Below are 26,205 nucleotides of genomic sequence, written 5' to 3' on the forward strand. Positions count from 1 at the left end.
TCTGCCTGCAGCCCTCACTCCTGGCAGTCCAGCAAGGGAGGAAGGACCTGGACGTCACCAGGAACGTGACCCGCCTTGGCCATGCTCACAAAACAACTGAGATGAGGTCATTTTTATTTTTATAAGAAAAAATGTCTTACCCAAGACAAAAAGAGGCCTGGAAACTCATTCCACACTCAGCATGGCACGCACTGTGGGAAGAGAAGGATGGTGCTTACAGCAAAGTCTGCTCTGTTGCCGCTATGAAAAACGACATTCACTTTTCCTGGTAAATTTAAAAAGGTTTTATTAAAAAAAAAAAAAAAAAAAAAAAAAAGACAATAGGAGACAAAGACAATAAAGCAAAGGGTGCTTGGCACTCTGCCAAGAGCGCACCTATTTTGGAAACACACTTTATAGACCATTTCCATTGCATCAGCCTGTTGCACATTCATAAAAATTCTGCATATTCAAACTTTTCCAGGAACTTTTGCATGGCCACTCCTTGGGTCTTCCCTTTTAGAGCACGGGTGATTTTTGGCTGTGGTTTTAATGCATCATCATCTTCAGTCTGGGCCTTGGTCCATTCTCTCCACAGACAGTAGGTGTTGATAATTGGCATGTCAGCAGCAGGGTTCTCATCATCTGTTCACTGGATGTTATCTCAGCTAAGCACTACCAGCCATTCCACTACAATGCCTGTTTTGTAGATAAATAAATTAAAAATAAAGTATGTTTATATATATTTATATTTATATTTATATTTATAGTTATAGCTATAGTTATATAGTTATAGTTATAGTTATAGTTATAGTTATAGTTATACTTATTTATATTTATATTTATATTTATAAATAAATATATAAACATATAAATATACAAATATTTATATATTTCCATATAAATATAAAATATAAAATATTATATTTCTATATAATATATAATATAAACATATATATTTCTATATAAATATATATTTCTATATAAATATATACATATATACGTATATAACTATATAAAAATATAAAAATATAAATATATAAATGTAAAATATTATATGTAATATTTCTATCTAATATATTATATGTATTATATAAATATATTTAGATATATAAAAATTTATAAATATTATATAAATATAATACTGATTATATAAATACAGTAAATAAAAACTATAGCAAAACCACTTTACCAATATGTGTGTATATAGATATAGATATATAGATATAGATATAGATATATATAATGTTCATTTCAATATTTTGTGAAAAGCCAATATTATGGTGTGTATTTATAACACTGCTCCAAGCTTCTTTGGTTCCCAGTGTCCTGCTGTGATGGAATGGGCGTCTCTGGGTGCTAAAATGGGCCAGGGGCGCACAGGGAAAAGGATGGTGGCAGGAAATATAGTCCAAAAACTACTGCCAAGCATAGGGAAGAAAATATGTAATAGTTTGTATATTAAATTAAAAATATAATGTGTAATTCTATACAAATATAATCCTAGAATCCTATTCCAAGGAGTGCTGTGGAGCTAAATCAGACTCACAGGTTTAGGAAGGGAATTTAAATCTCATCTCATCCCACCCCAGCCATGGCAGGGACACCTCCCACCATCCCAGGCTGCTCCCAGCCCTGTCCAGCCTGGCCTTGGGCACTGCCAGGGATCCAGGGGCAGCCCCAGCTGCTCTGGGCACCCTGTGCCAGGGCCTGCCCACCCTGCCAGGGAACAATTCCTGCCCAATATCCCATCCAGCCCTGCCCTCTGGCACTGGGAGCCATTCCCTGTGTCCTGTCCCTCCATCTCTTGTCCCCTCTCCAGCTCTCCTGGAGCCTCTTTGGGCCCTGACAGGAGCTCTGAGCTCTCTCTGGAACACCCCCAGCCCTCCCAACCTTTCCTCACAATATATTTTATGTAATATATATATATAAATATCAGGCCAATGTCTACAAGAGAGTCACGAAATTCCAGCTTTTTCCCAAAGGCCTGGCTATTCCCACAACAGGGGCTGCTCAGAGGATTTGTTTCCCTTTTCCCAAGTGGAGCGAACAAAGGTGCTGCCAGCTGGCAACCGAGGAAACATCTCCACAGGGATCCAGCCAGCAGCATCCTCCACACCAGCTGCTCTGTGGGGCACAGACAGCACAAAGGGCAGTCCCTGAAATGGGAGGAAAATTCCTTGGCTGAGCAGGAGGTGGAAAAATGAGGAATGGAGAGCAGAGCCTGGAGCAGAGCTGGTGCCTCCTGCCCTACCCCACGCACCCGACTTGTTCCTACTTAGATGTCCCAGGGAGAGTGAGGAGTGCCAAGATCTCAGGAGGCTCCCTGGCTGCAGGGGGATGGCAGGATGGCCCTGGGGTCCTGCCCTGACCTGTGCCTCCCCAGCTGCCCAGGACACAGAGGGAGATATCCCCTGTCCCTTCCAGAACCAGCTCCTGCAAAGCTCCTAACCCGCATTCCCGCTTCTGGAGACCCTTCCACCTCAGACTGTTCTGATTCTGTGACCTGCCCCTGCCTGTGCTCAGGCTGAGGAAATCAGTTTGCATCAGGAAATATCCCAAACAGGTTTGGGATTTTCCAGGCTTCACAACCCACACCACAAGTCCCCCTGCAAATCTGTCGGGTGCTTCTGAAACCCCACGCTGAGAGTTCAGCATTGCAGAAGTTTTGGCTGGCTGGGCTCTCTGCAAAGACATCAATTTCACCCACTAATAGGCACAGCAAACTTGATTTCAGGCCCACTTACAATGCTGTAAATCCAGGCTAACCATATTAAACCCAGGGCAGCTGATGCCAGAGACTTAAAACCAGCACGAGTAAAAGTTACCTCAGGTGTGTGCAGCCAACAGCCTGGCCTGAGGCCACCCAAATTTTTCTATAAATGTTCCATTAATATTAACAGCTAAATCCCTGGCCTGCCTTAAAACCCTCAGCCCCACCTAAGTTAGCAGCAAGAGTTCTGATTTAATTTGCTCCCAAGGCTGACAGACCACAGCAGCAGTGGCTGCTCCATGATGATGTAGTTCCCCCGGAGTTAATCACATTTATTTGTGTCTCTAACAGGGTATAAACACTGTCCTGGCTGAGGACCAACCTTTTGCTCCTTTTCAAGGCACAGGAAAAAAATCTGAATGGAAACCACCAAGTCCTACAACTTCTCCTTCAGTTTTTCACCTAAATTCCACCTAGTGAAAAATTCCCCAGGAGTATGAAATCTAGTGGGTTATTTTCTTATTTGATAAATGAATTTTTGAGGCTTTCTAGAAATCTCCCACCACAGGGAAGAGCTTTAAGTAAAACACACCCTGGAGCTGATGCATCAATCCTTGAGCTATGCCCAAAGCATGGGCTACACCAGGCAATATTCACTTTTTAATAGTAAGGAGAAGTCTTTTTTCCCGAATTAAAAGTAGCAACAGCCATGCACAGCCCATCCCGCCCCTAATAAATCCTTTAGCACAGATTTCCCTGTGGCTCCAGACATGCTGGGCTCAGCAAGGCACAGCTCAAACCTTAAAATTTCCCCAATCCATGATTAACATCCCAAACTAATCCCAAAGCAATGGTTTTACTGAGGTGAGGAGGAGGAATTAAACACAATTTCATGAATTAATAACTATTTAAACTGAACAGCCTGAACCACAGGGCGTTTCTTTCCAGCTGCCTCGCTGTCCCACATCCCAGCCTGGCCACTGGTTTGTACTGGTGTGGTTGTACTGGTGCCCACGCCACACGAAAAACACAACCACAGCTTTTACAGACAAGGCAAATTTGGGCTTTTAAATTGTTTCAGATCATGTGAACAGTCAGTTTTAGTTTCTGTTCATAACGTGAACAGACTGAAACCTGAAACCAGAAAGAAATCAGAAAGAAGCAGAATAGTGGGCAGCTTGTAAGAGAAAAGAAAGGCTAAGTAGCAAAACCTCCCCATTCAGAAAAATAGAAAGTGTTAGGAGGAACCAGCAGAGTGGCAAAAAAGACTTTCAGAAAATCAGAATGAGAAATAAAACACCTAGAATTGAAGATATCAGGGTAAATGCCATCTGAGAGCGGCACCAGGATTTAGTGATAAATGTTAAGATGTAACATTCTGTGCTTGTGGGCAGCAGGAATTGGAGTGGATGATAGGTTGTTGCAGCCCGTGGATTAATGTGACAACTAATTTTTTAGAGATTTTTACACATCTAAAGTAGAATCAAGAGGCTGGGTTGTCTCTTTGTCAATAAAATTCTGGTTTCATGTCAGCACTGGGAGAACTGCCCTGCTTTTTCCAGAATCCTGGAGCTGTGGGTGCTGCTCCACAGAAACCACAGCCTTGAGCAACCCAACACAAGCCACAAAGTGCTGAGCACTTCTGGCTGTAATTTGGTGCTTACGAGGAGACTGAGCTGTTCTGAAAACCCAGCCCAGATTATGGGTTTCAAAGCTAGAAAATCTGTCCCTGAGCTCTTAATCCAGTTTATGGGTTCATCACAAATGGAGCTGAGCCATTCTTGGAAAGAAAACTTGGCAAAAGGAATCTTTCTTCAGTGTATCAGTAGAAACCATGGACAAAGCCCAGGCCAAGCAATCTAGATGGGGGAGTAATTAAAACATGTCACAGCCTCTGTCTGGGACAGTGAGGCAGCTGCTGGGGCTGAGTGCACACAACAGGGCTGACACCAAAACCCACCTGGAGCTGGGCTGGGGTCACACACCTGGAGGGCAGCTGGAGCCTGCAAAACCTGGTGCCAAGGAGCTTCCTGCCACAGGCAGGGTGCAGGAAACCATCTCCCCGTGCTCAGTTCTCCAGCTTCTCAGCTTCACAGAGCTGCTCTCCCCCTTTTTATACTTATTGGGAAAAAAGCCAGACCTGAAAGGGGCTATTTCCTTTTAAAAGTCTCTTCTAACAGCAGTTCTCTTTCAACAGCTCATTTACTGCCCGTGTGGGACTCCAAAGTGAAATCTGCTCAGCCGTGGATCTAAAAGACTTCCCTTCGCACTAATCCTCAACGATCCTTGCTATTCTCTGGCAGCCAGGCTGGATTCTCTCTTGATTGCCCACATCAATAAATCATCCATTATCTGTGCTTGAATTTGGTTAAGATTCTGGTTAATGATGCATGAGATAGATGAGGACTCAGCTGATGAGCTGTGCTGCTCAGTAAAAGATGGTTGAAGTGGGAAAAACAGCCAGGACGGATTTTTGCCATTAAAAACCCACTTGTCTGGTCTTGTTCATGGATAGGAGCAGATGCACTGGTTAAAGCCACAATGGATTTGTGGAGTCTCACACAAGGGAAATTGGAAGCAGAAGAAGAATCTGGGATGTGTTTGCTGCCAATAGACACGAGGAGCACCTGCAGGAGTGGTTGAAAACGGAGAGGGAGATGATCTCCAAGGCCAGGAGACCTCGGGCAGTGCTCTGCAGGGCAGCCTCTCCTCCCAGGCCTCTCACCACCCATCTTTTCTCTTTATCTTAGCACCATCTAGAGGGACGTGTCTGCACACCCGAGAGGAGAACACCCACACACCGGGTGTGGAGTCTGGGCAAACCAAACCTCAGAGGAGCAGGGACATCCCCACAGCCCAAAAACACCTGGGTAAGTGCTCCTGGGGACAGGGACATCGATGCACCTCATCCCAAACCTGCTGGGACGGGGATCCTGGGCTCAGCCAGAGCTGGGGGCACTTCTGCACTCCCTGTCTGTGCTCCCAGGACCGAGCTGCAAAAGTTTTTCCGCTGTTTTATTTTCCCTCGTTGGGTTTTGTTTGTCATTCCAGCCCCTGGCAGAGGGGAGAAGCAAATGACAGCCTTTGGAGAAGGGGACAGACATGCTTCGGGGTGGGATTAGGGGGACCGGAGGATGTCACCTGCTCCCACATAGCTGTGTGTCCCTGGGACACTGTTATTCAGAACCCTGCCAAACACCAGAATACAGCACCGTACACCAAGCTGGCAATGAGATTCCTGTCCTTGCTTCCCAATCTTCCCTCCCTGGCCCATTTAAAGCACACATTTGAAGCACAATGACTTTGCAGATAAAGCAGAGCCCCCAGTTTGGCACGGTGGGTACAGCAAGAACCATCCTGGCCCCTCTCCCTGCCCCAGTCAAGGCATGGAAAGTTCTCCAGCATTGCCTGACTGCGCTGCTCAGGTGTCAGAGCTCCCTGTCCCAGTGAGCTCAGCTTTGAGCAGCAGGCAGAGGATTCCCAGCATGGCAGGGATCTGCCCCACCCGTCCTGGTTGCTCTGGTTTGGCTGAGCCGCTGCCAGACGCTGCTGAGTGAAGATTCCCAGACAGCTGGCACAGCCCTGTCTGTCACCAGGAGCTTGGAGCTGTCCCTGGAGACTCCAGGGAAGGTGTAGGGCTGAGCCATTCCCTTCCCACTGCCCCTGTGAGATGTGTGGGAGGGGAGGGAGGGGAATTGTGTGCACAGAATTGTCCAGAATTTCACCTATCCCTTAAAGCAACAGCTGGATCCTGAACAGGGGAGGGAACTGGTGGGCAGGAGCTCTCCAAGGTCAGCAGCTTTCTTGCATGTTTTATTGGAGTCCTATTTCCACTCATCCATCCAGGACAAGGAATTACAGCTCCCTTCTCTTCCCCACAGCTTCTCCACACCCGTGTGTGTGGGGACAGCTCTATTTGGGTGTTTTCCAGCCCCCTCTGGTCACCTGCCCCAGCTGTGGTGGGTGTGGAGCATGGTGGTCTGGATGAACTGGCAGAGGCAGGGGACGCTGCTGTGGCCCAGGTGTGCCCCTGGCCCGGCCCGAGGGAGCCGGCCCGTCACCAGGAGCCGGACGTAGCATCCACTGAAAATCACCAGGAGCTGCTGGGCCATGGCCTGGAGGGAACAAGAGAGGAGTCAGAGCAGGGCACCGCTGTGGGCAGAGCAGAGCACACATCAAACACCATTTTTTCCCTGCTTCAAGGACTGTCCTACTCTGTCAGGAGCGGGACAGCAGCCAATGGCACAGATAAGTGGCCCAGATCCCCTTGTGGCCAGCACACTGTCCCCACGGGGGGGTGACACCAAATGACTGCTGGCCCACGGGTGGCCCTGGGGACCTGCCCGCTCTGTCCCTGCCTCCTCAGGCTTGTTTTTGCCTGTGGACAGCCAGAGAGCCTCAATCTGCAGGGATGTCACCTGCACTGAATTCCCTTAGTGACAGGAAAACAGCAAAATAAATCAAAATCACCCTTTTGGTAGCTCCGTGCTGAGCGGGAATCAGGACACATTTGTTGCTCAGCGTGACACAAGTCTTTGAAGGCACTTTCCATGGAGGAGACAAAGGCTGGGCTCATCCATGGCTCAGCCCCAGCCTGGGCAGGGGCACCAGGTCCCTGGGGAGAGGTTTTCTTCCAAATAGGACCCTTGGGATCACCAAGGAGAGCCAAATCCATTAATTCCTCAAGGATTATCCCCAGCTGCTCAGAGAGCTTTGACAGCTCAGCAGCACCAGCACTGGAGAAGGTGTGTGTGGACTTCCAGGTGCTTCTGCTGGAGAAAAAGGTGGTGTCCCCCATGGCTGGGATGAGTTTTGGAGCTGAGATGATTTGGGGGGATATTTCTCCTCACCTCGGGTGGGCCCTCGGGGATGAGGTGCAGGAGCTCATTGCAGGTCACAGGATTTTTATTCAGGGTCACCCTGCTGGATAAAAGAGGGGATTCTTCACATGGAGCCTCCTCCTCCATCCCCAGCTCGGGCTGAACTGCCACATCCATGGCCACACAGAGCTTGTCCAGCCTGTGCCTCAAGCCTGCCTGGAAGAGAAGGAGATTTTGGGGCTCTCCAAGGGCAGGCAGCGGTGGTGTCCTGAGCACAGCCTTTACAGAGCACCACTTCCTCCTGCATGGTTTTTATTCCCAGGATTTCCCATCCCAGGCAGCAGTGGTGCCCTGAGGACAGAGTTTAAAAGGCACAATTTCCTCCTGCATGTTTCCCACCCCTGGGATTTCCCATGCCAAGAACCGTGCCCAGCACTTGGAGCTGGGTGTCCATCCCATGGCCTGGCAGTGTCCACAGCCTGGCATGGAGAATCCTGTCTTTAAAAACTCCATTATCCCATCCCCTGTGTGAGAATGGTGGAGCTGCTGTCCGTCCCTGAGCTGCAGCTTTCAGGGAGATGAGCAGCCTGGAGATTTCAGAGGACTCTCAGCTCTCACCCCACAAAGACAGTTCAGTGGATATTTACACACCCACAGAGAGCAAAACATTTTCTAAAGGCCAAGAGGACAAAATTTTTATGTAATTAACTCAATCCAGCAATTCCTGCTCCTCCAGGCTATCCCACTTATTCCAGGAGGACAGCTCAAGGTGGAAGCTGTTTCAAGGTGTGCCATGTGCTTCCAAAATTTTCCTTTCATTCCTGATGACTTTCCATCATTAAAGCTGTACAGTTAATTATCCAGACATGCACATTCCACGGGGTCTGGACAAATTCCTGCTGAACTGGCCATGGACAGGTGCACTTTATTCACCTCCCAGTCTGCCCAGCTCCCAGTGCACAGCAGGGGAACCTCAGCAGGGCACTCAAACACTCATTTGTCACTGCCCACCTCCATCCCAGCAAATCCAGGCTTTAGGGCAGGATCTGCCTGTGTCCCCAAGCTGTCCCCACTGTGCCTTACCTGTGTCCCCTGCAGGTGAGCCATGTGGGCTGACAGGGCCTGGAGGCAGCGCTCGGGGCTGAAGTGCACAAACCACAGCTGGAAGGGGCAGGTTAAGGAAGGGATCTCTCCGTGCCTGCCCCTCCCATCCATGTGGATGCTGGGATGGGGCTCCCAGGGAGCAGAGTTGAGGCAGGGGATGCCCTTGGTGTGCTCAGGGCAGCCAGGACCCAAATAACACAGCCCAGGGCTGGCTTTGAGCCAGGAGGGTTTGGGCTAAGACAAAACTCCAAGCTAATGGGGAAGCAGAGAGCAGCCAGTCCTGCTCCTCACCTCCTGCAGCCAGGGTCATTGCCCATGGCTCATCACAGTGACCCCACACCAGATAAACTGGGGGACACAGTGACCCAGCTGCCCTAAACCCCTTCCTGCTGTGCTGCCTTTGTTTCTAGGGATTCACTCCATTTATTTTTTACAAAATTGGCCACACTCAGTGCTGCTCTGAGGACACCGTTGAGGAGAGTTTTCCAAGAGCAGCGTGTTGGGGATGTGATTCCTGCCAGCTCTGGGGCAGCCAGAGCTCTGTCCTTGTGCATCTGCTGCAGCTGCCAGCAGCACAGGGATCCAGGAAAATGGAAAATGCAGAGGGTTAAAATGGATCTGACACTGGAGCAGACAGAGACATTGTAAATCCTTGTGTTATTTGCTGCTCTCAGGCAGTTTTGGGACACGTAGGTCGAGGTGAAGGCTCCCTGGATTAGTCCTTTAATGGACTATGCTGGCTTGAATAAAAGTGGAATGGAGGTTTATAAATGTGGAATTCAGGTTTTTAAGGGTCTCCTCCTACTCCTGAATGACTTTGCCCTCCTGCAGTTGTTCCCTGTCCCCTTCACCCTGGTTTCCTTCTCCATTTGTATTTCCAGTCTCTCTCTGTGTCTCTCTCACCTTCCTTTAACACCTTCACGGAGCCTTAAAACTCTCTTCATTCCCCTGAATCCCTCTCTAGTCCAGAAAAATCATCTCTGAAAGGTAGCAAATGAGCCCAGGGTTGGGGATTTTGGTTTTCTCCATGTTAGAGTTTTTGGGGACTGTTTGGTTTTCTCCCTTTTGTTTTTTTAGCAGATTTTGGGTTGTTCGTTTGTTTGGTGGTTTGTTTTTTTTTCCATAAGAACTTTGCTATCACTCTGCCTATAGGCAGAATCATCATTATCACATAACACATTTTTAGGGATAATTGTCTGCCCTAAGGAATCCCACTTCAATCCTCTAGACTGATTATTTCCAATCACCTTTGGGCATACCTCAATCCCCACTTACAGGAGAAATAAAAGCTTCCCAATTCTTCACACCATCCCATAGGAGACAAAGCAGATCCTAGGAATCCCAGCCTCTGGATCACAACATCTATACACATCTCCAGCAGGAGGCATTTATCCAGGAGGGATCTGACCAATTCCCAGCAGAAAGGATACTTGTAGGATGTTGTGTGGCCCATCCAGGACATCTGTAATCCCCAGGATTATGTTGTGTTTGATAAAGATTTCATTGACAGCTGCCAGCCTCACATCTGTGTTCACGTTTAGCTGTTAAAGAATGCAAGGGAAAAATAATACAATCCATGGCAGAAGTCTACAAACTGCAGCTGGATAATCCCAAATACTGCAGTTCTGAAAAGAAAACAGTGGAATTGATTTCCAGGGTCATGTTCTCCCTTCCATCCCCAGCTGCCTCCTTTCCTGAACCTCTGTGAACCCCCACATTTGTCTGCTTTCCTCTTGGAAAAATTATTTGCTCTGAATCCCCCTCTGGATTTTGAATCAAGACTTTCCAATATTATTCTTCAGCCAAATAAAAAGTGCCAGTGATGCCAGAGGCAGCAGAGGATGCAAGGAGGAATCATCAGGAGCAGGGCAGGAGCCAGAGCTGCTGTGGGAGCACAAACCACACTCTGCAAGGGTTGGTCTGCAGGGTGACCTTGTTGTGGCCTCTCAGTACTCCAAGAAGCTTCAAGAGCTGGAGAGGGATTTGGGACAAGGGATTGAGGGACAGGACACAGGGAATGGCTCCCAGTGCCAGAGGGCAGGGCTGGATGGGAGATTGGGCAGGAATTGTTCCCTGGCAGGGTGGGCAGGCCCTGGCACAGGGTGCCCAGAGCAGCTGGGGCTGCCCCAAGGCCAGGCTGGACAGGGCTGGGAGCAGCCTGGGACAGTGGAAAGTATCCCTGCCCATGGCAGGGGTGGCACTGGATGAGCTTCAAGGTCCCTTTTAACCCAAACCAGTCTGGGATCCTCCAATGCTCTGATCTCCAGCAGCAGGAGCTCTGAGCCAGCCCAAGCAACTCCAACACTTCCATTTCAAGCATTCCATCCCCTCCCTTGGCTGCAGAGCATTCCTTGCCTTCCCTGCCTTCCCTGAGTGCTGTAAAAATATTCCTTCCTCCCTGGATCATTGTATTCTTTGCCTGCTGCTAGGGAATTCCACAGCAGGAGGAATCCTGCTCCCCTCTCTCCCACACCAGGAGCCTCCTCACCTTCCTCTGGTGACAATCAATGACCAGGATCACCAAGGCAGTGAGAGCCAGGGCCACCAGGGTCACCAGCACACCAGCCCCCCAGGAGTGCCCCAGGGAACACAGCTGGAGCGTGGAGTAAAGGTTTGTCCAGAGAGAGATGTAGAAAACCTGGGAAAAAAAAAGAGAGGCTGGTGAGAGTCACAAACCCATGAAAGTGAGAAAAGTCACATGAAGAAGAAAATAGCACTCCTTTCTCCCTTATAAATTAAATCACATGAGATTTTTCACAGGGTGAGAAAGGACAAAACTTCTTTCCAATAATAAATAGAGGAAATAAAGGACTGGAAGGACTGAGTGAGCACTAGTTTATTTTAAAAAATCACCACTCACCAAAGACAAAGAGTGAATTATTAATGATGATTCATCCCTAGGAAGGATTTCAACAGAGTTCTTCCATTTAGACAAGAAATGCACTCACTGAGGCATATTGATAATAATTCTCAGAGTCCCTGGATTTAGAAAGTTTCTATTTCAAGGAGGTGCAGAGACCACTCCATTACACTCAGCCAGTGGGCACTGACACAGGGCTCAAGGACTGGGTTAAAGTCAGGGAAAACTGGATTCCTTTACCTCACAGAGCATGGATTTACGCAGGAGATTGCCTAGGAGCCTGTGTGACATGTAGGACAAGGCATTGTCTCATAATGACAAAACTCAGGTGCACTAAACAGGCACCAAACCCCTCAAAACACTGAGCATTAATTCCTCCAGTACCAATGAAAGGAGAAGATTTGTATAATGCCTATCAAAAAAAAAAACCAAAAACGCAAAAAAAAGGAATCAAAACAAAGATTTGGTTTGATCACACCCTCAGCAGAGCACCAGCCTCACAGCAGATGCTCATGGCTGAGTCTCTGGAGGAGTTTCCTTCACCAGAAGAAGATAAACAAGACCAAAAGTTGACTGATTCGTTGGTCTAAATTTGCATCAGGACAAGAACGCCTTCAGATCTTTAAAACCAAGTTAGTAACCAAGCCTGTCACCTCAGCAGGTCACCCGGCCTGCTTCGGTGGGACTGCCAGCAACAGGGTGGAGAGAGGGCCCTGCCCTCCATCTGCAGGAATTCTGCGAGCTGGGATTGCCAGGGGAGCCCAGCAGGAACGTGTCAGAGGCAGGATTTGCTGGCCAGCCAAACCCCCTGGGCACAAGAACCCTGGTGCTGGGCTGAGGAGCCAGCGGTGACAGGCTGAGGAGCCCACAGCTCCAGGCTGAGGAGCCCACAGTGCCAGGCCGGGGAGCCCACAGTGCCAGGCCGAGGAGCCCACAGTGCCAGGCTGAGGAGCCCACAGTGCCAGGCTGAGGAGCCCACAGTGCCAGGCTGAGGAGCCCACAGTGCCAGGCTGAGGAGCCCACAGCTCCAGGCTGAGGAGCCAACAGCTCCAGGCTGAGGAGCCCACAGTGCCAGGCCGAGGAGCCCACAGTGCCAGGCCGAGGAGCCCACAGCTCCAGGCTGAGGAGCCCACAGCTCCAGGCCGAGGAGCCCACAGTGCCAGGCTGAGGAGCCCACAGCTCCAGGCTGAGGAGCCCACAGTGCCAGGCCGAGGAGCCCACAGTGCCAGGCTGAGGAGCCCACAGTGCCAGGCTGAGGAGCCCACAGCTCCAGGCTGAGGAGCCCACAGTGCCAGGCTGAGGAGCCCACAGTGCCAGGCTGAGGAGCCCACAGTGCCAGGCTGAGGAGCCCACAGTGCCAGGCTGAGGAGCCCACAGTGCCAGGCCGAGGAGCCCACAGTGCCAGGCTGAGGAGCCCACAGTGCCAGGCTGAGGAGCCCGTGGTGCCGGGGCTGCACGGTGCCCTCACCACAGCCATGGCGATCTGGAAGCCCCTGGAGCTGTAGAACAGGTACCGCCGCACTTCAGGCCTCAGGACGCCCTCCTGGATCAGCCTTTTCCACGGATCTGCCGGCACCTGCCCGGGAGAAAACATAAAACCAGAGCCACCCTCCGGTTTGGGTTCCCAAACCCAGCAGAACTGGACTGGGCAACCCAAATCTGTGTCCCAGAGCTGCCTCCCACAGGGAGCATCTCCAATCCCATCCTCAGAGCTGCCAAAACTTGTGCTCCTGCCTCAGCTGCAGAATAAAACCTGCCTGGGAAGGGCAGGGTAAACCACAAGTGAAGAAAATGCCTTCTTGTGATGAAGGACAAGACAAGGCAGATGTCCCAGGGATGCTCTGCCCTATCAGAGTGAATTTTAAGCAAAATTCACTCCAAACTATCTTCAAATTGTTTCTTCAAGGAGCCAACTTCATCCCAGTTGACTTCCAGCCCACAGGGAATAGAGTGAAGTTGGACTGAAACTAGCAACTCTCAAAAAAAAACCCTAAAGCCATGTGGGACATGGGTGTAAATGCAAATTACACAAATCCAGCTGGAACTAACTCCCAGGGGAGCTCACCTGGACCCCGAGGGACTGCAGTTTCTCAGCACAAAGGTCCATGTCGAAGGAGGAGGTGGGGCAGGTGTTGTCCATGCTGAGCACCAGCAGCACCCGGCCTTGGGGGGGTTCTGCAAGAGCACAGTGAGCACAGTGCTGGGAGGTTTAACCCCACAGCACCTGGCAAAGGGGAGCCTGACAACACAAACCACCCTGGTGTCTTTTAAACTGATCCAGGATCCTTGGCCACTGCTAAGGAGCTCTGGAAGCAGCCCGAGACCCTCTGGAAGGAAACAAACTGCAGAAAGGGAGGAAAGCCCAAAACCACCCCAGGAGTGAGCAGCCAGAGATAACAGGAGGTGACAGGGTGCTCTGATCAGCAGCACAACCGTGTCCTGCCTCAGCAATGCCTGACTGGAAGGACAGTGGGCTCAGGCTGCTCCATGGTGCTGAGGCTCATTTCCCTCTTGGAGACCCCCCCACCATAAAAACCAATTTGAGCCATTAATTAAAGCACTTTCCAGCATTCCCACTGCTTGTGGCAGGGCTGCCCTGGAGCAGCCACAGACCCTCCAGCAGCGTTCCTGGAGCGTGGCTCTGCTCAACGCTCTTCCAGTGTCAGCTTGGGACAGGATCAGAGATGCATCCTAGAGACTCAAGTCAGGAGCCTAAAAAGTGAGAGGACAGCCTGTCCTAGATTTGAGGAGCAGCACAGGAGAGCTGTGATCTCCAGGCAGCCCATCTGGCATCCACCAAGAGCTTACACAAGCTGTGCTACAGCAAGAGGAAGAGTTTGGGCCTAAGGAAGTGGCTGGTTCAGCTGAGATCCTGCTTCACTGAAAGATTTCACCCGAATTTCCTTCCCCTTTGCAGCTCCAGGGTCAGCCAGGTGTCCCTTGGCTGCTCCTGGGGACACTTTGAGCAATAATGGGGCCCTGCTGGAGGGTGTGGGGGGTGTGAGTGAACAGCCATCCATGGCTCTGCCTGCTGCCAGTGGGCTCCAAGCCCCAATGTCCCACCTGGCCTTGGGCACTGCCAGGGATCCAGGAGCAGCCACCCTGTGCCAGAGCCTCAGCACCCTCACAGCCAGGAATTCCTGCCCAATATCCCATCTATCCCTGCCCTCTGGCAGTGGGAGCCATTCCCTGTGTCCTGTTCCTTTCTTGTAGCCCCTTCAGGCTCTGCAAGGCCACACTGAGCTCACCCCAAAGCTTCTCCAGGTGAACAATCCCAGCTCTGCCAGCCTTTCCTCCCAGCAGAGCTGCTCCATCCCTCTGATCCCCCTGGAGCCTCCTCTGGATCTCTCCAGCAGCTCCAGGTGCTCCCTGTGCTGGTCCCAGGGCTGGGGCAGCTCTGCAGGTGGGGTCTCACCTGGGCACAGGGACAGAGGGGCAGAATCCCCCTGCTGTCCCCAGCACAGGTCATGTTTCCCAAAGAGTTCTCAGCTTCAAAGGCCAAGAGGAGAGGACTTGCAGGGGGCTGCTTTTCAATAGGTTGATTTGTTCATTCCTGCATATCAGGCATTCCAAAAAAAACCCCAAACCATCTCCCTCCCCTTCCCAAAATGCTGAACCATCCACAATGTTTTGTTTCTTTCACAAGTGAGATGCTGTTAAAGAGCATCTTTGATAAAATCTGTCAGTGGTTATTTTAAGGACACTGAGCTCAGATCTGCCTCTCTCCTTATCAACAAGCTCCCTTACCTGTCACCCACTGCAGGGCTCCTTCCTTGAAATCACCCTTACAGTACAGGAGGGAGGACTCTTTCTTCTCAGTTCCACCAGTTTGGGTTTTCTGGGCCATGCTGGAGGTGCCTCTCCTTGAAGGATTCAGTGTTTTCTGGTCAGAAACTCAGCATTTCTCTTTCAAATTCAGCATTTCTCTCTCTCCCTTCTGGGAAGCACCAACCAGCCCCACAGCAGCTGAGTGGGGAGCAGACTGTGAAACCTTCACTCCCACTGCTGCCTTCCTGGGGATCCAGCTTTCCACGAGCCACGAGGCATTTTCAAGCCCTGAAAAGAGGAAAAAGAAAATCCCAAATCTTGCAGAGACAACAAATAAAGGCTAACAGCAGTGACTGTGCTCCTGGGGGATGTCAGCACCTGGTGCTGGCCAGTGCAAGCTCAGTACACACAGACTCACTTTTTACATTTGTTTTTTTGTTGAGAGGTGAAAAAGCTATCGTTAAATATTCTTAAATTATCCTGGCATCCGTCAGCGATCCCATTTTGCAATTAGCAAGGAACAGGCAGGATTTCTCCTTGCCAAGCCTCTTTGCCATCACCTTCAGAAGAACCTGAAGCTGGTGGAAATGCTCCTCCTGGAGGTGACACTCCTGCTCAGTGACAAGGGGCAGATCCACGGGATGGGAGGGGTGCAGATAAGGCAGAAAAATGCATCTGCTGAAGGCAGGAGCTCCCACCCAGCAGCAGTGAAGCCTTTCAGGGTCTCTGCTCTTTCCTTTTCCCTCTCCTCCCTTTCCCTTTTCCCTCTCCTCTCCCCTCTCCTCAGGGAAGCTCTCACAGCACATACCATGCCCAAGGTTTTCCAGGTGTTTTTTCCCTGCTGACACAGCTCTCTGACCTCCTGCCAGCACCTGTGGGCGGCTGTTTAATGCTTGGAAGACTCTGGAGTTTATTTCTCAATTACTTTCCACTCCAGCTCTCCAAAACCAACACTTACTTTATAACCTCTGCTCAAACCAGGAGCCTGTTGCTGTCTCCTGGTGGGAGGATCCCTCTCAGATCTCACCTACTCTCCTTCCAAAGGGGATTGTTTTGTTTCTGACTTTATTTTTTTTCTGGTGGTTGTGGCTGTATTTACCCCTTTGCACAAAGCCAAAACAGTCCCTGGTTGAAGAATGACAGAAAGGAAATGGAGGCAAGAGAAACAACATGAGAAATTCTTCTGATTACAGGGAAAAAAAACCCAAAAGGACTGAAAAGTCCCACTTAAAGTCTCAAAGTGAGTGTGGGCACACAGGATGGGCACAGCACCTTCTCTCCACCTGCATAGGGGAGGAGAGATTCCCCTGGGCACGGCTCTGCCATGAGGATCATGAGCACCACGTCTACAGGGCACATCCCAGCACCAAAAGGTGCATTCAGACCAGATTTTCTCACTCCTTTCCCTCTTTTGCCATCCAACAGAAAGGAGTGTAAAATCAAGACAGAAAATCCCACAGAAGACAGAAGCAAAGAGTGAAAAAACAGGGGAAACAAAAGAAAAAAACTAATTAGAAACTGAAGAAAAACCTGATTAAAACCAACCACCCTGCTGCTGCTTGCACATCCATTTGGAGATGAATCAAGGCTCTCTGGCTCAGATGATGAGAATTTTTGGGTCTGTGGAGGTGACAGTGAAGGTGCAGCAGCGCAGCCATCCCCGGGAGGGAAACAGCCTTCCCCATGTGCTCCTCAGCCAGAGCAGCTTTGTTTTACCTCTTAGTGCAGCACAGTTTGGCTCTGCTGCCTTTTCCTGCAGAACTGCCCATTTGGGGATTTGGGTCCCCCCAAACATCTGATCCCTCCCGAGCCACCTCGAGGAGCAGCCTCTCCTCTCCTGCACTCCCAGGCTCTGTGCTCCCCAAATTTCTTCTTATTCTTTATGCAATGCCAACATCCCTCTGGTGAACTGACTTCCTTCTTTTTTTGGACACCTCCAAGCCCTCACTAAACAGCAGAGAAACACCCAGCAGATCCTTCTGCCTCATTCCCAGGGCAGCCAGCACAGCCTTACCTGCTCCAGCTCACTCCTGGTGCTGGGGATGCAGCTCAGCCTCCTCCTCCTCCTCCTCCTCCTGCCTGTCCTTTGTGTGCCACTGTCCCCCTCTGCCCTGCACAGGCGTCACACCGTGCCACCCCCGAGCAGGGAGGTGCCAGCCTGTGTCCCTCTGTCCCCTGTGGCTCCTGGCAGTAGGGATTACCCAGGCCTGTGCCCCTGCCTCCCTCTCCTCACCCTGAGCTGCAAGCACCGACTTGCAAAATCTCCCTGCTGCATGTGACTGTCCCGCCAGGCTGAGCTCACAAATTTGCTTTTAACCCTCTGGAGTTCCTCAAAAGTGTTCCCATGCTGAAGGCACGGCCACTGGGCCACATTGTCCTCCTCACCTTCAGCAGGGTGGGGGTCCAGAGCTGGAGCTGGAGCCTGAAGAATGTGAAGAGCTGAAGAGTGGCACAGACAGGAGGCTCTCTCCTTCCTCCTCCTCTTGGATCAGGCAGGCAGGGTTCAGGAACTACAGATCCCACAGTTGCACCACATCAGCTCCTGTGAGTGTTGCTGTCAAAGGCAAACACCCAAGACAGGGCTGGAGACATCAGAAGAGGCAAACACAGATCTCAAGGCTGACAAGAGGTCATTGTTTATCAAAAGGTCATGGAAAGCACACAGGAACAGGGATGACAGGCAGGGCAGGAGCTGTAGCCCTCCCCAGACCAGGAGGCTGTGCTGATGTGGAGCAAGTTTCCCCTCCAGCAGCTCCAGAAGAAAAGCAGGAGGCTCAGGCAGAGTCAGACAGATCCCCCAGAGCAGCTGCACATGCTGAAGTTGTTTGACAATGCTGAAACACCATGAAAACAGAACTCCTTAGCCTGGGAATTGTGGTGTCAGAGCTCCCCAAAAGCTGCAGGACCCATGGAGGGTTGGAACAAAGCAAATCCAGCGGTGAATGGTTGAAAGAAAAGGAAGAATCAGCTCTTGCAGTGTCTGTGTGCCCTTCCTGGAACAAAGGCCTCTCTTCTCCTGCAGGGATGGGTTCTGCAGCCCTGCCTGCTCCAGAGCTGTGAGTTCACCCCATCACGTGGCTCCACAGGCAACAGGAACAACTCCAAAAACCACTCGCCCTCATGGGATCTTGTTACACTGGAAACTGGCAACACCATCCAGGTACTGGGAAAAATCCCATAAATCTGTCACCAGCTCCAATCCCCACCTGAGACAGGGCCATGGGAAGCTTTGGGCTCTTTTGCAAACGCTCCTCATCAAAAGTTTTGGCTTTGTTTGCTCCTCACCCACACAGAGATGCTGACAGAGAGCTCAGAAGCCAAGAGCACTGCCAGCTCTCCATGGAAAACACCCCAGGCAAATCCCTGTGGGACAATAAACTTGAAAGCTGATGAACTTGAAAGTGGATAATGAGCTGCAGCACATCCCTGTGCCCCTCTTGCTCAGCAAGACACACAAGGTCTCGGTTTCAGCACCTCCAGCAGCAAACTCCTGCTCATCTGAGAGGAGCGTAGGGATCACCAGAGACTGGAATCCCAGCATGGTTTGGGTTGGAAGGGACCTCAAAGCCCATTTTAATTCCACCCTTCCACCAGCCCAGGCTGCTGCTCCAAGCCCTGCCCAGCCTCCCCTTTACCACAACATCTGGGGAGTTCCCCCCACCCCATTTTCCCCAATTCCTGCAGTGCTGTGCAGCTGCTCGTGGATTGCTCGGAGTTGATGTATTTGATTTCACCTTTCTCAGTTACTCTTCCCTGCAGGGAGGCTCAGGCTATTGGTTTCAGATCATTTCTCCCACTTACCAAGATCATTTGGAATTGTGATTCAGTGCTCTGTACTGTTTGTATCTCTTCCCAGCTTGGTGCCCTGGACTTACATTGTACTCCCTGTTCCACCTGCTGCATTAATGAATATATTATATATTACAGGGAAGCTGATTCCAGGGAAATGAAAAAATCTGCTTTTTCAAGACAAGTTTGAGCACTGTCCCAGGCTGACAGTGCCCACCCACCCCTCCCAGCCTCGGGAATAACCTCACCCTTCATCACATCCTTCATTTCTGAGGTCACTCTTCAGCACCTATTTGAAGTCTCACTGCTTTAAATAATCAGACACACACATTTAGTCTGTTTTTGCCTATTCTGGCCATGTTCTCTCTGTGTTTACTCCATGTTTTGATAAACTGAGCTCCTTTGCAGGATTTGGAATCCACACCCCTGTGATTCCAGCTTTTTTGGCCACAGTCTGCATGTGGTTGCAGTTTCTCCCCACGTCAGCCTTGTTTGGACTGTGCACACTGCAGCCAACACTGCCACATCTCATTTTCTTTTGATGAAACTGCATTTTCAGTGGAGAACCATGCCATCCTTCTCCTATTTTTTTCCCTAGTGAGCCTTAATTAGGAGAACAAAGTTGTTGAAAGCCTTGTCTTGCCCTTCTCCTCCCTTCCTGCACACAAAGTCCTTTTACTCTGCGTTGTTGGATTTTTTTGTCAGCAGAGCTCACAGATTGACAGTCATTAAATATAAAAATTTATTTCCCACTACCCATAAATTACAAGTTTCAAATGAAGAATGACACTTGCTTAAGGCACGAAGCGTGGTTCTTATCTTTTTTTCCTGCTTCTGCCTTTTTCCTATGAAGACTTAAAGTATTATTCTTTTTACTATGGTAATGCAAAAACCTCTTTTCTTGAATCTCAAATTAAAAGAGGTAAAGCTCGCTATGTGCCTGGGATAATGATTCAGCTATTGATCCAGAAGATGCTTTATTAGATTATTTTGAGGCAGATGAATGTAATTTAATACCAATTTATTTTCTATTCCTATGCCAGTCCAAGATACAATCTTTTCTGCATGAAATTAGCACTTTCTCCTTTCAGCCTCAAAGAGATATTACACTGTGCTCCTTCCTTGGATTAATTTGGGAAAACTTTTTCAGCAGAACATTGATCTAGAGGGTTCTTGATAGTATTTTCTGTTAAGACTTTAAAGCCAAGCCTTCAGCTGGGATCAGCAGTTCTTGGCTTGTCTCTCCCATTATGCATTAATGCAAGAACTAGTGAAGAGAGATAAAGGGGAAAGAGATTCCAGATGGGGAAAACAGAGGCAAAGAGGGAAAACAGAGCAGGTTTAATGCAGGCAGAGAGAAGGGAGAGGAGCTGCATTATTTTTACATGGTCATTTGTCACCTCCAGGGGACACTGCAGGGTGGTCCTGCCCCACAACAGCAGGACAGCAGCTGGGATACCCCATCCTGCTGCCCACACCTCTCATGAGCTGCCTCACAAGCCAGGAACTGCTGATTTTCTATAGAGTTATCAATTTCTACCTGCTTCGGGGTCAGCTGGGCTCCAGGGTGGGAGAAAACAGCAGAAGCCCAAAGCTGGGGATGGCAGGAACAGGACAGAGGGACTGCCAGCAGCTCACTGGGCTGTATCTGGCATTGAAACAACTCCAGATTTAATAAAGATCATCAGGAACTGTGCAGTGACTTCACAAAAGCAGAAAAATAAGGAATTTAAGGTTGCCAAATGTGGATTTGCCCCATGGAGCACCCTGATGCCATCCAGCACAGCCAGCCTGGCACCTCAAGACAGAGAGGGGAAGGGCTCCTGGACCTCCAGCAGCAGGAAAATGTAGAGTCCTCTCCCTGCTTCTCTCTGCCCAAATCCAGCTGTCAGGGGAGCTCCTGCTAAAGCACTGCCAGCCAGGATTGCTGCCCCCCTACTGAGAACTCTCTGGACTCCAGATCCAGGGTTAGAGGCAATTTCCTTCCTTTATTTCATAGGATCATGGAATCACAGAATATCCTGAGCTGGAAGGGACCCCCAGGATCACCCAGCCCAGCTCCCAGCCCTGCCCAGACCCCCCAACATCCCAGCCTGGGCATCCCTGGAGCTCTGGCAGCCTCGGGGCCGTGCCCATTCCCTGGGGAGCCTGGGCAGTGCCAGCAGCCTCTGGGGGAAGAACCTTGCCCTGATGTGCAGCCTGAGCCTGGCCTGGCCCAGCTCCAGCCGTTCCCTGCCTGCTGTCCCTGTCCCAGAGCAGAGAGCGGAGCTGCCCCTCGGGAGGAGCTGCAGCCCCCGGGGAGCTCTGCCCTCAGTCTGCTCCAGCTGAACAATCCCAGTGCCCTCAGCTGCTCCTCATGGGCCCCTCCAGACCCTTCCCCATCCCCGTGTCCCTCCTTTGGACACTCTCTCCTCACACTGTAGTGCCCAAAGTGTCCCCAGGAGCAGGAGCCAGGTGGTATTTCCAGGGGTGGGAGCCCAAATCAAGGGAATCTCAACCGTGGTGTGTGTGCCTAAAGCAGCTTCTGCTCTTTCTGTGGTAGCTGAGCTGAGCTGTGGCTCAGTCCTGAGGGATTGTCAGACTCCCAGACTGGTTTGGGTTGGAAAGAGCCTCTAAAGATCACCCAGTGCCACCCCCTGCCATGGCAGGGACATCTCTCACTATCCCAGGTTCTATTCAGGAAAGAATCTCAACTGGAAATAAAATCTCTGCACTGCACTGCACAGTGACAGCCTTCCTGGAGAGCAATAATTGGAAATGCTTCCTTCAGTGCAAAGTTGGAATCATTCTCAACATTAAGTTTCAGGAAAGTATTACAGAAAATTATTATCCTTGCAAGACATTAACACTTTGCATATTCTAAAGGGAGCTTCTTCACAGCACATTTGCCAAGGAGAAATAATCATGGAGGATTTTTTTCCCCCTTTTTCTCCTGCTTCTGTTCTAAAGAAGGATAAAAGTCCTCATTAACCAAGGGAAAGTTATGAACCAATATGAGAAAGTGGAACACACACTTCGTTTTTTCTGGACAGAGTCTCAGTCTGTCATTGATAAGAGAGGGAATGAAATTGCTAATTACAGCCTGGAGCAAGGAGGGCTTTGAGAAGCATCCTGCTGGAGCCTGAGCACCTGCTCTCAACAGGGAGAAATGTCTCATCTCCAAAGGACACAGTGGAATTAACACGGCTGCAACCTTGTATGAGGCCATAACACCTCTCCACATTACAGCACATGGATTAAAACTGCTTTGATCCTGTTCTGCTTGTACCCACCTGTCTTCTCTCCCAGCCTGGCACGTTTGACTTTGCAAGAAAGCTTTTGTTTCAATTTTACAACCCGTTTAATAGCTTGAATTCCTGAAGAGATCTTTCCAGGAGTACAGCGCACTACCATAAAATATGACAAGAGGAGACACCGGAACTGTCTGCTCCTGCCTGCAGGATTCACATCCACATCCATCCTGCTTTTTTCCCCTCCCTATCACAACTCCAGAGGTCCAAGAGGTTTTGCAATGCCTCACTGAGGAGCTGCAGAAATCAGGATGTTCTCTCTGAGGAACAGAACAGCATCCACGAGGCTCCTTGCAAAGATCCCAAACTGCACAACACCTGGGCCAGATCAGGGACATGCTGAGGTCCCTTCTCCACAAAAAGCCTGGAATTTGAACTCAACAAAACAGCAAAGCTGCATTTAATATTCTGCTGGTAAGAGGGAGAAACCACCGAACCATGAAACCCCTAGATGTATTTGTGTGTATTTTTTATTAGAGCTAGAAAGTGATGCAGACAACCCCAAAACTCTTCTTTCACTGTTCCCAGGCACAGGATGCTGCAGGATTCAGAATGACCTTGGTATAAACACGCAGTGACCAGCACTGGACCCAAGGAAGGGTAATTACTGTGCAGCACCTGGCTATCAAACTATTCCAATGAACTGGCATCATTTTATTTCCCCTAATAGTCACAAGAACATTTGTTCCTGAAGGTTTTCAGAATGATCTGGCAGGTAAAGCATCAGACTGGAGCCAAGAGGAGGAGCTCTGTAATGGGTTTTAACTTACCTGCTGTGACCTTCAGATATTGGCTGTCTCTCTTAAACTTTCTTTTATCAATATTTGATGCTCACTCTGCAGACTCCCAGGGTGCCCAGTGAGACCTGCCAGCATTCCCAGAACAAGTCAGCAGGAAAAACCAGACTGAGCAGAGGCTTTGGAGTGAAGTGTTTTTACTTTCAGGTGTCATAGTGCCAGACTTGTACCTCAAGCTAACAGCAGAATATACAGAGGATTCGATACAGAGCAACTCAAGCACCTGAAAATGATCAGCCAGGACTTGCACAGCCAGAGAATTCTTCTTACAGGGTTTAAACCCTGTGCAGAGGTTTAACAACACACTGGGAAATGCAGTTTGGTCAGCAAGAATACAGGTACACAATTTACAGGTTTAACAATTACTGACACAGGCCAGCAGCTCTCTCCCTTTCCTATTTCACAGAAGGAAGGCTCTCACTGAACACCATCACCATGGAAAGGGAGCACTCCTGTGCCAGCTGGAATATTTATTTAATAACAGCACAGATCTGAGACATGGCCACTTCATGTTTGAATAAGCTCTGAATTCGTGTCAAACGAGAAACTGAGAGAACTCCAAGAGCTCACTGAAATAATTTAACACATGTACAAGGAGGACAGGTAAGGTATGGCTATGAGCTGTACATTCCACCTGAAGCTCAGACTTTACTCCCAGCACTGCCAGGACACTCCTTTCTCCCAGCACTACCCATTGATGCGATAATTCACGTGGATCTCGGGTTTGATGTCACACACCAGTGACAGCAGCTGGGACATCACCACCTCCCGGTTCTTCTGGAAGTTCTGCTGGATTACACTCATCTTTTCCTGAGTCTCTTTCTCAACTTCAGTGGTGCAGCTGCCATGGGAGCCAAGGGCCTACAAACAGCAAAGGAAAGAGGAATCACCACACCAAGCTCTGTATTTTGATATTCTGGACCATCTCGGACATTAATCTTTGTTGAGGGAAGGTTAATGTTAATGTTCATATTTTAAAAAGTACTGCTGGATTTTCTGCTCAGATTTCACCCTAAACTTGTCCAAGTATTTCATCCTCAGCCCCTGCCTTTTGCCCTCTTTTATAGAATCATCAAATGGTTTGGGTTGGAAGGGACCTTAAGGATCACTTTTTTCCAACTCCCTGCCATTTATTCATTATCCATCAGTTTAGAGCATGAGTTTCTAAGGAGTGCCCAAATTAAAGGTCCTGCTGTGCAGACAACTGGAATCCCTGGGCACAACTGCACTAGAGAGTGCAAGAAAAGGAACTCCCAGGAGTCACTTTAAGCACAATTCCCATACCCCATTCCTCCTACCCTTGGAGAATCTTTATAAAAACCTCAACCTTCCCTTTTGGTGACCAGGGACACAGCAAGTGGGCTCTGCCACGTCAGCACCATGGAAACAAGCCTGTGACAGGAGCAGCAAGCTCAGTCTCTTTTGGACACAGCAGCTTTTAGGAGGCTGTCACCCCTCAGGGCACCCAGGAGCTTATTAAGCTCTTTCCCTGCAAGCTGAGATGCAACACACCATGTCCTGAGTCACTTCCACGGGTTTTTCTGGAACATGTGGCTGTGCCTCACAGGAAGGAACTTTGGGGAACTGCTCCTGCTACAACTCGCTCCACCCTGAGGGTGCTGCCAGAGCAAGGAAGTCCCAGCACAAGGCAAAGGGGTTGGAAATAAGTGAGTGATGGAGAACACCAACCGCTGCCTCCTTGGCCTTGAACTCCTTCTCCCGCTGCAGGCGGTACTGCTCGATCTCTGCCTGGGCCTCCTCCTTGGCCTGCTTCAGCCTCCGGTTCTTCCCTGTTCCCAAAGGACAAACCAAGGCAAAGACAGAAGAGAAAGCACTGAGAGCTGGTTTTCCTAATTCACAGCCATCACCACAGTGTTTGCTCCTTCTGCAGGAGGCATCAGCCAAGCTCCCTCCCCAAGTTTGGTTATCTCAGGAGGGGCCCAACAAACCATGGCTGAGGTCACCAAGCCTGAGCTTTCTGCACTGAGCAGTGGAGAGCATCTTGGAGTGTGTGGATGCATCAGGCAACCAACATCCAGGTCTGGCTTTATTCACAGAATGAGTCTCAGACTGGTTTGGGTTGAAGGAACATTAAAGCTCATCCCATTCCACCCTGCCATGGGCAGGGACACCTTCCACCATCCCTGGCTGCTCTAAGCCCCGATCAACCTGGCCTTGGGCACTGCCAGGGATCCAGGGGCAGCCCCAGCTGCTCTGGGCACCCTGTGCCAGGGCCTCACTGCCCTCCCAGGGAACAATTCCTTCCCAATATCCCATGTAACCCCACCCTCTGGCACTTTCCATACAAAAAGTACCTCTCCCTCCTTTTCAAAAGCCTCTTTAAGGCCTTGAAAGGGATTCTGAGGTCTCTCTGGAGCCTTCTCTCCAGATGAATACCCCCAGTTCCCTCAGCCTGGTTCCAGAGCAGAGGGGGTCCAGCCCTTGGAGCAGCTCTGGGGCCTCCTCTGGATCTCTCCAGCAGCTCCAGGTGCTCCCTGTGCTGGTCCCAGGGCTGGGGGAATCCCCGCTGCCCCCCCGTCCTCAGCGCCGGGCCGCAAGGCCTGAGGGGGCCGCGCCTGGACAGGCCAAACCGGGCCGGGCCGGGCTCCCCCGCAACCACACCCCCAGCGGCGGGGCCTGGAGGAGCCGGGCAGTGCCGTACTCACTCTTGCGGGCCTCGGCCACCTTCTCCGCGGCGCGCTTCTCCGCCTGCAGCAGCTGCTGGATGCCCTGCGACTGGCTCGCCATGGCGGCCGCTCCGTCCGGCCGGCCGCGGCAGCGTCACTGCGTCACGCGGGACACGCCCACCCGCGCTGGTCACGCCCCCGGCCACGCCCCTCACAGCCATAGCCCCTGGCGCGCGGCCTAAGCCCCGCCCATCATCCGACTCCCGCCGCTTGGCCCCGCCCACTGACGCGCATAATGTTTTAGCTCCGCCCCGCTGCTGCTTGACCACGCCCCTTCGTTTGTGAGGGGCGCCCCTGGCAAGGCCGGGTGTGACCTCGCTGTCCCCTTCCTGAGGCCTTTCCTAACCCTAACCCTGTCACAAAATCCACTTAAACCCCCGCAGGAATGCGCTGATGGA

General features: G+C 50.4%; 2 protein-coding genes across 6 annotated transcripts; both read right to left on the bottom strand.

Moving 5' to 3' along the window:
• Positions 1–6,492: 6,492 nt before the first annotated feature.
• Positions 6,493–23,189, bottom strand: TMEM268 (transmembrane protein 268). Of its 5 annotated transcripts, none has more exons than XM_014256327.2 (9): positions 23,094–23,189; positions 15,224–15,532; positions 13,542–13,651; positions 12,945–13,052; positions 11,105–11,254; positions 10,047–10,157; positions 8,596–8,673; positions 7,543–7,728; positions 6,493–6,807 (listed from the first exon to the last, which is right to left on the bottom strand). In XM_014256327.2, exons 2-9 carry the CDS (start codon positions 15,321–15,323, stop codon positions 6,634–6,636), a joined length of 1,017 nt encoding a protein of 338 aa, XP_014111802.2. In that variant the 5' UTR covers positions 15,324–15,532; positions 23,094–23,189; the 3' UTR covers positions 6,493–6,633. The 5 variants fall into 5 exon arrangements, with proteins under 5 accessions (XP_014111802.2, XP_005527384.2, XP_014111803.2 ...); XM_005527327.3 differs by lacking the exon at positions 23,094–23,189 and adding an exon at positions 17,259–17,397; XM_014256328.2 differs by lacking the exon at positions 23,094–23,189 and adding an exon at positions 16,961–17,010.
• Positions 23,190–23,240: 51 nt separating this feature from the next.
• On the bottom strand, positions 23,241–25,927 carry ATP6V1G1 (ATPase H+ transporting V1 subunit G1). The gene is made up of 3 exons (XM_005527191.2): positions 25,787–25,927; positions 24,810–24,910; positions 23,241–23,981 (listed from the first exon to the last, which is right to left on the bottom strand). Exons 1-3 carry the CDS (start codon positions 25,866–25,868, stop codon positions 23,808–23,810), a joined length of 357 nt encoding a protein of 118 aa, XP_005527248.1. The 5' UTR covers positions 25,869–25,927; the 3' UTR covers positions 23,241–23,807.
• Between the last annotated feature and the right edge of the window lie 278 nt (positions 25,928–26,205).

The sequence above is a fragment of the Pseudopodoces humilis genome, chromosome 22 (genome assembly GCF_049639895.1).
Source record: "Pseudopodoces humilis isolate 2021_Gansu_Grassland_sample_001 chromosome 22, ASM4963989v1, whole genome shotgun sequence".
Classification (NCBI taxonomy): domain Eukaryota; kingdom Metazoa; phylum Chordata; class Aves; order Passeriformes; family Paridae; genus Pseudopodoces; species Pseudopodoces humilis.

Bases quoted from the DNA above. Each gene is read 5' to 3' on its own strand.
- ATP6V1G1 (XM_005527191.2), bottom strand. From the start codon at position 25,868: ATGGCGAGCCAGTCGCAGGGCATCCAGCAGCTGCTGCAGGCGGAGAAG. The intron at 24,911-25,786 runs GTGAGTACGGCA...CTTTGGGAACAG, and splicing joins GGTGGCCGAGGCCCGCAAGA to GGAAGAACCGGAGGCTGAAG. The intron at 23,982-24,809 runs GTTGGTGTTCTC...TGCTGTTTGTAG, and splicing joins TCAAGGCCAAGGAGGCAGCG to GCCCTTGGCTCCCATGGCAG.
- TMEM268 (XM_014256327.2), bottom strand. From the start codon at position 15,323: ATGGCCCAGAAAACCCAAACTGGTGGAACTGAGAAGAAAGAGTCCTCC. The intron at 8,674-10,046 runs GTATCCTTTCTG...TGCCCCTTCCAG, and splicing joins GGCCACACAACATCCTACAA to CTGTGGTTTGTGCACTTCAG. The intron at 6,808-7,542 runs GTGAGGAGAAAT...TGTTCCCTCCAG, and splicing joins TCCCCGAGGGCCCACCCGAG to GCCATGGCCCAGCAGCTCCT.